Genomic DNA, 10,534 nt, shown 5'->3' with positions numbered 1-10,534 from the left:
GGCCATGATGCCCTTTCCGGCGACGAAGTACGGCCCACTCCGAGGCGACCAAATCATGGCCTAATCACACGCAAATCAGCAACCTTCCAAACCCTCCCATCAATCAAAATCCCTATATACGTGCTCCACCTCTCGCCACCACACCACTCTCCCCCAATTCCATTCAGATTCCCAGGCACACGCATCGCAGGAGCTACAGCTAGCTCCCTTCCCTTCACGTGTCCATCTCCATCCCGACCAGTCGAGCCACAAGCGACTACACCAACCGTTGCCAACTTGCGGCCATGGAGAAGACCTAGCTAGCTTGCAGCTTTTGGTTCTTGGGACTCGGGAGAGATCGCGGCGGGAGCTAAGGCATGGCATTGGAGACCGCGGTGCTCTCCCGAGCTTCTGCTGGTCTCTTCGGTCGCTGCGCCATGGCAGGAACAGGAGGAGGAGCTTGGAATAGTCTGTTCGGCGGAGGGGAAGGGATGGTGGGTTTGGACGGCGGGGACTGGGGCGCTGCCGCGGGCTCGTCAATGCAGCCACCACATGGATGGTTCCAGGAGCTGGATATCGCCGCCGGCACTGCCCCCGCGCCGCAGGAGAATCAGTCCGGCGGTCGCGCGGAGATGAACGCGGGCGGTATTGGGCAGGCCGATGCCCCGCCAGCGACGGCGGCAGCGACAGGGCGGAGGAAGCGGCGGCGGACGAGAACCGCCAAGAACTCGGAGGAGATGGAGAGCCAGCGGATGACCCACATTGCCGTCGAGCGCAACCGCCGCAAGCAGATGAACGAGTACCTCGCCGCGCTCCGCTCCCTCATGCCGCCCTCCTACGCGCAAAGGGTAACATATACTTCTAGCAACCACACCATTGCCTTCTTCGATCCTCCCATCGCTTTGCTTAATAATGCACGCCTTGTTGCTGTGTACGCACAGGGCGATCAGGCGTCCATCGTTGCAGGCGCAATCAACTTCGTCAAGGAGCTGGAGCAGCGGGTCCAATCGCTGGAAGCGCACAAGCTGACAACCCGGCAATGCGCGGTCGCCGACGGAGAAGCACCACCGCCGCCATTCGCCAATTTCTTCACCTTCCCACAGTACTCCATGAGCGCTACCTCTGCACCAACGCCTCCGGCGAACAATGAGGCTGCCGAGGGCGGAGCCGAGGCCGAGGAGTCTGGATCAAAGCCGTCCGCGGTGGCCGACGTGGAGGTGACCATAGTGGAGAGCCACGCTAACCTGCGGATGCTGTCCCGGCGGCGGCCGAGGCAGCTGCTGCGGCTGCTGGTGGCGCTGCAGCGCCACCGGCTCACCGTGCTGCACCTCAACATGACCGGCGCCGGCCACATGGTGCTCTACTCGCTTAACCTCAAGGTACGCATGCCTACATATTCAGATATTCTCCCCGTACCACTAAACAATTCAGGCTAATCTGATATGCATGCACACGGCTCCTAGTCCAAGGTTCTACAGTGTTCTGTACCTTGTTAGCAATATCATACTGTCCCGGTCTGAAACAAGCTGGTGCCTAGGTTTCCGTGTTTTTTGTATTTTGCGTTGTCTCGGACAGCAACGCCTCCGAATTCTCACATCTCTGCTTACTTTTATTGGACCTCAAGCAAAACCTAGCTAATGCTAATAAGGCTGGTCACAGTGCGAAACGGACTTATGGCTCTCGGGTGCAACGCACCCCGTAGACCAAAAAAATTATAATAATTTAAATAAGTCAAAAAAAAAATTTGAATCTTCCTGGAAATAAAATATGATCAAATTTGTATTCGTAAAAAAAATATTTGGACACGAAATGATTCCCATGGACTCCAGGGCAAAAAAGACAAAATTATGACAAAAATAAAGTGAATAGTACCTGGTTATGGGGCATTTTGAGTTTTTTTTTACCCAGGATACAATAAAAGTAATTTCTTAGGAAAATATTTTGTTTCAGGTACAATACCTGATCATCTTTAATTTTAAAAAAAATTAAATTTTTTAAAACTTTTTTTAATTTTTTTTAAATTTTTCCAACTATGGGGGTGCGTTGCACCCGAGAGCTCCTTTGTATTTCCCGGTCACAGTGGTAGTATCATAGGTAGTATCATGCATTTTAGGTCCACAAAATGATGATGTGGCATCTAATTAAGGAGGAGAGATAGGATTAGAGTAACATAGGTGCATACTGTATCATACCGCATATTACGAGAAAAGTAGATGGAAAATAAATCTCGTACGGAATACGTAGATTTACATTGAGATTCTACAAAACAATAAATTTGGAAGTTTATGATACTACTCTATAATACCACCCACTATAGAGATAGTATCATAGACAAGTATCATATGCATGATACTAGTATATGATACTATGCACTATGACCAGTCTAAAACGTCGTAGTACGTGTTCTGTAATTGAACCGTTGCACTGTTCAGTATATTACCGAATGATGGCCGTCAATGCAGGTGGAAGATGACTGCCAACTTACCTCAGTGGACGAGATCGCCACCGCGGCTCACCAGATCGTCGAGAGGATCCAACAAGAGCAAGAGTGTGTAGCTTAATTAGAGTAGCATCTTATCTCATGTTCAAAAAAAAATCTTATCTTATGCATATATATGGCATATGTGCAAATTCTAGTTATTCTAGCAAGTGACGTGACTCCTGTGCAAAACTAATAATGTTATCACTACCTAGCAAGTGAAGTGACTCAGTATTGAACCAATGGATGAATTTGTTCATTGGATGTAGCTGGGTATCTAGTAATTATTTGGTTCAGAAAGGATATGAGTGGTTCCAAACTATTTGAAAGCTCAGGGCAGAGAACAATTCCATGCACGGTAGGCATTGACATATGTGGCATTCCCTTGTGGCCTACCGTGTTCCATACAGGATCAGGCACAATTATCAGGTGCTGTTTCTCAAATTATTCGGTGGATCCTGTTCCCCCCGTGAAGTGCCATATCTCCTGCTAAAACACCAAAATATGCATGGGCATAGACGCCCTTTCATTCCAAACACATGATCTTTAAATCTTCAACGTACCAAAAAAAAAAAACCGTTTCTGTAAAGAAGCTCGAGCCTTTTAGAGAAAGGCAGCAAAGCACAGGTACGAACACAAGTCAGAACACTGCAAAGCAAAATCGATGCCAAGACAACCAGAAGGGGAGGGCTGCAGAACACAGGACACAGGCCGTGCCAATGTGCCATGCATCCCATTGACCCGAGAAGAAAAGATTCTAGAACAGGGCACTTTACCTTGCTACTAGCCTTTTACCAATTCTATGCAAACATGATTGACCAAATAGTGAAAAAGAGCTGCACCAGCACCTCATTTCTGTGTTATTGATTCGACCGACAGGACAAAACACATACACAGCTTGCTCTCATGCAGCATGTCGTGTTCCGTCCCCGAAATGTTCCGTCTCCGACCCATGTAAACATCTCCCGGTAAAAAGGTGGAGTCACCTCACCTGATATAGTAATGAAAAATAAACAGCTGCGTTAGTGGACACATCGTCCATCCAAAAGTTTGAGTTAGGGAATGGTGCGCAACTCGTAGTTCATATTCAGTCTGCATGTCTCCCTGCTGTATCCTACTGTAAGAAAAAAGGAATGGTTCATGGATACGTACCCGTGAATGCATACACGTGTATGTCCAAGCCTTTGAGTGCCCATGAAGATGACAGATCCGCGTAACAAGGGGTCAGTGGTTACTAGTATATTAGTACGATGCATCGATGACAGATAGAATATTAACGGTCCATATGTTTTGATACCTTTTGTAGCAATAGGGATAAAAATAAGTAGAGCATCATGGCTGGGTTTATGCCAAAACAGGTTGTACGCCAAGACAAAGCTGCTAGGACTAATTAACCAGTCTCAACAGCAAGACATGACGTGCAAGACTGTTGGGTTAGTAGAATAACCATAGCCTAATACAGTAGTGAATTGTGGGTAGCCAGTCTCAAGTTCTCAGCCCCATGACATAGATCAGAGATGTAGTAAAACGACCTACAGATGTTGTGGACCTGTTCCGGGACTTCATAATAAGGATTATGATAGAACAACCTTAGTGTTCTCAGTTGAATACCTGAACCTTGGGTAGAAGCGATAGCGCATATCAGGAGAACTATAATCAATTCTGATTTAAGTAATGTAGATAACGGTAAATTAATAAACTCGTTGGCGGGGGTCATTTGATATAACAGTCCATCATTGACCCAGTCCCAGATCGAGGGCGTTCCCACCAAACTAACCACACATAAGATAACAGTGCTAGAACTTTAACTCGTATGGAAACCTTTGGAAAAGGAGCTACCTGTAATCATGTCTTCAAGGCATTTGAAATTTCTCGCACATGATGACCATTTAACAAACACTTCTGCAGTAATCAAGGATGATAGTAATAGTTTACCTCCAGACAGTAGAAGCGATACACTTAACTTCCATGATCCACCAGCTCCTTAATCTTTATGACTAAACCGAAGTCTGAAAGAAATCACTAGAGGGAAGCAAAGGCCACGCCCACAAATCACTGAAGGATACACAGCATGAACAGCTTCCATGGGTTTCAGATAGAGATTGCCAAGAGGGACAGATGCTCTATCATATGATCAACTTTGTATTGAGTTATATCTCAACTTTTATGTAATGAAAGCCTCACACGTCACACATGTATATATGTGGGAATATGATGAAGGTAATAAAGCTAATGCAATTCAATACAAAGAAACAGAATGACCCATGCCAACACCGAAATGAATGCATGTTAGTTCAAGTACATCCTGGGTCACCATCAAATCATCAACCAAAGTAGCATGTGCACAATTGGAGAGATCAGCAGCAGTGACCCCCATCAAATAGCAAACATGCAACAAATAGACAGCTTAACAGATGTGCATTTTCATTTGTTCAGGTTCTTAACAAATAACTCCACTTAAAGGGACTGGGAGTGGGAATGAATACGGAAAGACAACAATGAAGAAAGGATGGAAAAGGGGCATAGAGTTGAGCATAACTAGATTTTTCAAAAGTTACTGATGGGAATAAAAGATGAACCAGCAGCTGCATCTTGGCAAAAGTCAAATGAAAATATATAGTCCAATGTTGGTTGATACAATATTTTCCCATGTAAAATATTTCCTATATGCTTTAGCTCCAGCACAATATGATGTGCTTTGCTACATTTATCAACAAAGCAATTTGGAGGTACATGAATGGTGAATCATAACTTTGAAGAAGTTTGTTGCTGAAGGCGCCTGAAGCTTCAACATATTGATGGTTCAAATTTCTATCAGGCACCAAAATTCCCTGTTCAGAGATTTCATCTACTCCCTCCAAATCCATAAAAAGATTTCATCTTCTCCCTCCAAATCCATAAAAAGTGCCAGGGCTTTAGTTCAGTTTAGTACCTCCGATCCATAATATGTGTTGGGGCTTTAGTTCAAATTTGGACTAAATTGAACTAAAGCCTCAACACCTATTATGGATCGGAGGGAGTATCAAGAATGGAATTTGGAGGTAATATCATACAAAGAGAACATATTAAACTGCTAAAATTGATGTGACACACTCGTGAATCACAATGAACGAAGCAAGTGGTAAAATCTTAGGTCTTACAGATGTTTTCTTATAAGAAAATATCTTTTAGATGTTTGATAACGAGGATTTAAAACATTTTCCCAAACCACCTGTATGATAATTTCCCTAGTTGAGGTGCATGCAAGTGAACAATAAGGTGTAATGTGTGAAGATAGTTATTAGTCTTGAATTCTGACGGGCAAACTTACTGATAGTTTGGTCAACAAGTGGGCATGTTTATTTGTGATATTCATGGGTTCTCTAGTGTATATGTGCAATATAGCTTGCACAGCAGAGACATGGATAAGACTTTTGATGTAACAGCTCCATGCTTTCTCACAATCAAAATGACGATAAACATATTTTACCTAGCAAATTCAGAAAAATCATGCTAAATTCGTTGAAGAATTTGGACCTTGCTGTGCACCTCCCATACAATCTGGTAGCAGGGGTCGGTTGGAGCTACACATGCTGCACCCGGGTACTAGTATATTAGTACGATGCATCGATGATAGATAGATTATTAACGGTCCGTATGTTTTGATGCCTTTTGTAGCAATAGGGACAAGAATAAGTAGATCATCATGGCTGGGGATATGCCAAAACAGGTTGTACTCCAAGACAAAGCTGCTAGTACTAATTAACCAGTCTCAACAGCAAGACATGACGTTCAAGACTGTTGTTATTCATTTGGTTAGTACAAGAAGAACCATAGCTTAATACGGCAGTGAATGGTGGATAGCCAATCTCAAGTTCTCAGCCCCATGGCATAGATCACATCTCTTCAACAGCTATAGTAAAACGACCTACAGATGTTGTGGACCTGTTCCAGGACTTCATAATAAAGATCATGACTGAACAACCTTAATTAGTATTCTGAGTTGAATACTTGAACCTTGGTGGAAGCGATAACGCATATCAGGAAAACTGTAATCAATTCTGAGTTAAGTAATACACAGTAAATTAATAAACTTGTCTGAGGCGATCATTTGATATAATAGTCCCTCACTGACTTCAGTTCAGAGTGTGTTCTCACCAAACTAACCACACATAAGATAACAGTGCTAGAATTGTACCTTGTATAAAACCTTTGAAGAACCCGATACCTCTAATCATGTCTTCACTAGAATTTTACCTTGTATAAAACCTCCGGAGAACCCGCTACTTCTAATCATGTGTTCAGGGCATTTGATATTTCTCGTACATAATGACTAGTTAACCAACACTTCTAAGCTGACAACCTCACCAAAGCTTTTACTCAGTAATCAAGAATGATACTTGTGGCTTACCCTTCAGATATTGGATGAGATATGCTTAACTTCCATGTTCCACTAGTCTCAAGGAAATCACTAGAGGGGAGCATGAACAGCTTTCATGGTCTCTCGTACAAATCACAGAAGAATACACAGCATGAACAGCTTTCATGGTCTTCACAAGAGGGCCAGATGCCCAGATGCTCTATCATATGATCTACTGTGTATGTTAGTTCAAAAATACATCCTCGGTCGCCGCAAGGCATCAACCAAAACATGAACACCGAAATGCATTCATGTTAGTTCAAAAATACATCCTGGTTCGCATCAAGGCATCAACCAAAGTAGCCTATACACAACTGGAGATCAGCAGCAGTGACCCCCATTGAATAGCAAGCAAATAGACAGTTTAACAGATGTGCAATTTCATTTGCCCGGGTTCTTAATAAATAACTCCACTTAAAGGGACTGGGTGTGGAAATAAGAATAGGGAAAGACAACAACAAAGAAAAAGGATGAAAAAAGGACCAGCAGCAGCATCTTGGCAAAACACAAATGAAAATATATGATTCAATGTTGGTTGGTGTAATATTTGCACATGTAAAACACTTCCTCCATGCTTTAGCTCCAGAACAAAATGACGTGCTTTCCTACATTTATTAAAAAAGGAATCTGGAGGTACATGAATGGTGAATCATAACTTTGAAGGAGTTTGTTGCTGAAGGCGCCTGAAGATTCAACATACTGATGGTTCAAATTTCTATCAGGCACCGAAATTCCCTATTCAGATATTTCATATACTCCCTCCGTTCAATGAAAGTTGTCTTAACTTTGTCAAAAATTGGAGTATCAAGAATGGAATTTGGAGGTACTATCATCCGAAGAGAACATAGTAACACTGCTAAAATTAAAGTGACAAAATCTCTCTCGTGAATAACAAAAAACAAAGCAAGTGGTAAAATTTTAGGTCTTATAGATGTTTTCTTTTAAGATGATATCTTTTAGATATTTCATAACCAGGATTTAACTCACTTTTCCAAACCCCATGTATGAATGCTGAGGTGCATGCAAGTGAACAATAAGGTTTCATGTGAAGATAGTAATTAGTGCTTGAATTCTGAAGGAGAAACTTGCTGATACTTAGGTGAACAGATGAGCACGTTTATTTGGAACTGATATTCATGAGTTCTCTAGTGTAAATGTGCAATATAACTTGTAGAGCAGAGGAATGGATTAGACTTTTGATGTAACAGCATTATGCTTTCCCATAATCAAAATGACGTTAGACATATTTTACCTACCAAATTCAGAAAAAAATTCATGCTCAACTCGTTGAAGAATTTGGAAGTTTGTTCCTTGCTGTGCATCTACCGTACAATCTAGTAGCAGGGGCGGGTGGAGCTACACATGCTGCACCTGGGTACAAATTATTTTTCTAAGAAATTATGCCAAAAGATCAAACCGTGCAACACCCTAGACCATGTAAATGTACCCCTGGTGGCTCAAAATTCAATACTCAAAGGACACAATCTAGTGGACCCCGATTTATCTAGGCCTAGCTCCGTGCCTGTCCAGTATGCTGCCTGAACAGCAGAGAGATATCAGGCCCGTATATGGGCTTGTGCAAGCAGAGCAGCTGCACAGAGCCCCCAACATTCTTAACTAGTAGTACTCCCTCCGTTCCTAAAAAAGCTTCTCAACTTTGTCTAGATACGGATGTATATAGACATGTTTTAGCTATAGCTACGGATGTATATAGACATGTTTTAGCTATAGCTACATCCGTATCCAGAAAAGGTTGACAAGCTTTTTTTTGGAACGGAGGTAGTACTTAGTATTATAAATTGAAAGATTAATGAGGCCTAGACATTACAAAAAAATTACTTGCTGAAAATATCTAATTGTCAAATATAGCATATAGTATCCAACGCATAATGGACCAAATTAACATCTGGTGTCAACTCCGTCTTGATTCTCCTCATTTTCTTTACCCTTAATATATTTACCCAAAGCACATTTCAGTAACTAGTTTCGAGATTTGCTTTTTTGGCAGGATGTAATTTGTTGAATAATTTTTACAATAAATATAGAAGATAAACCCACGCACCTAGCTATCTAGCACATTGATAGGCACAAAATAGTTGTAATGAAAAAACACATAAAGATTAAAGGATGCATTATCTTCGCTTATTTCAGTGTGTTATTCCAGAAACCATTGAAACCTGCAAACAGGGTACGGATTGTCCCTGGAAGTTGAAGCAGGATTTGGGAATAGTTTATTAGTCTCTCGTACTAAATGAGCGACCACTAATATGGAACAGAGGAAGTGGCATTTACTGTTATTTGAATTGTTGAGAGAAAAATGGCACATGTGTAACAGAAACTTAATGATTTATAGTAATTATTGTCAAAAAAATTCCATTCATCACTAAGTAAATATTTTTTCCATGCCTGAACCAAAAACATGATTTTATCAGCGAATAAATACAAGTTTTAATCAAATTGACATTGCATGGCAAAAACACAACCTGTCAGATACTAAAAAGGCTGTGGAGAAACTGAAAAGTATGGCCGGTCTTAGGGAAACTTACTATATCTAAGTGTCCAAGGGGGTTTTTGGGCAAGGTGGATTGCATTGGGATTTTCGTTAGTTATTTGGATCAAATCATCCCTATCCAAACAGGAACAAAATTTGCAATACCATCAACTATATAGGTTGTAATGTACCAAACTTTGTTAACTATAGGGAAGTTTTCACATGCTCAAATAAATATCAACACGTAAGAGTGAACCTAAGGTATCTCAATCTGGTGCACCGTTCCTCTCTAACCACGGGAGCAAACAATAGTATTGCATTTTCAAGTCATGTATATGCTGCCAACAAAAAGAGTTCACACCGATAACTGATGTATGTTAGGCCAGTAGGCACTCAATTAACAATTATGCTAACTAGTTCATAAGAAGCATGTGAAACAAGCTCGATGGTATCCATTGTTCCAGTCGGACACATTTGTAACAATACTATACTATCAGCAAGTGCTGATCCCCCCCCCCCCCCCTCACCCCAAAAAAAACTTGATCCCCCAAACAATCAGAAAGGGTTGGTCTCCCCAAACTAGCGATTCATGATTTTGTTACATTTGCAACATCCCCTGTTGGAAATAATAAACATTGGCGTAGTTATTATTTTCATTTCATACGAAGCTTGATGATATCCATTGTTCCATGCTGAACACATGCCTACCTACCATCCCCTTTTGGAAATAATAAACATTGACGAAGGCAACAGCCCAAAATATTGCAATGCAACAGTACCCAATACACATTATGTTCACACTGTACACGAACTTTGTAAACTATATAAACTTTTTCACATGTTCCAAGAAATACCAACATGCGTTTGTTAGCTTTTAATCTCTTGGCTAGCATAGGGTTTTAGTTCTTTTGTTTTGCAGGTTTACCCTTGCAAGCCTTAACACCTTCCTGGCACTCTTCTAATAACACGGAACAACACATGTTTTGACACGTATTCGAGAAAAATGTACAAACATAGAGAAGTGAATTTAGTGACAAGAGAAATCAGGTACCTCAATCTTGTGCAGCTTCTCACAGGAGCAAATAACAGCATTGCACTTTTGAAATTCACGAATAGCCTGCAAACAAGAAGAGCTCTCACACAAAAAAATTGGTATACATTAGCTCACAAGAAATCCAAATACGAA

The 10,534-nt window shown here is 41.6% G+C and overlaps 1 protein-coding gene across 1 annotated transcript; it reads left to right on the top strand.

Annotated features, from left to right (window-relative positions):
* The first annotated feature begins 623 nt into the window (after window positions 1-623).
* LOC124657075 (transcription factor bHLH94-like) lies at window positions 624-2,540 on the top strand. Its single transcript, XM_047195690.1, has 3 exons — window positions 624-827; window positions 921-1,358; window positions 2,442-2,540. The coding sequence occupies exons 1-3, from the start codon at window positions 717-719 to the stop codon at window positions 2,538-2,540; spliced, it is 648 nt and encodes a 215-aa protein (XP_047051646.1). The 5' UTR covers window positions 624-716.
* The last annotated feature ends 7,994 nt before the right edge of the window (window positions 2,541-10,534 follow it).

The sequence above is a fragment of the Lolium rigidum genome, chromosome 5 (assembly GCF_022539505.1).
Source record: "Lolium rigidum isolate FL_2022 chromosome 5, APGP_CSIRO_Lrig_0.1, whole genome shotgun sequence".
NCBI classification, from domain to species: Eukaryota; Viridiplantae; Streptophyta; class Magnoliopsida; order Poales; family Poaceae; genus Lolium; species Lolium rigidum.
This window is presented reverse-complemented; position numbering and strand designations above follow the sequence as displayed.

Coding starts and splice junctions, on each gene's coding strand:
- LOC124657075 (XM_047195690.1), top strand. CDS start 717: ATGGAGAGCCAGCGGATGACCCACATTGCCGTCGAGCGCAACCGCCGC. Junction 828..920: donor CGCCCTCCTACGCGCAAAGG/GTAACATATACT, acceptor GTGTACGCACAG/GGCGATCAGGCGTCCATCGT. Junction 1,359..2,441: donor TCTACTCGCTTAACCTCAAG/GTACGCATGCCT, acceptor CCGTCAATGCAG/GTGGAAGATGACTGCCAACT.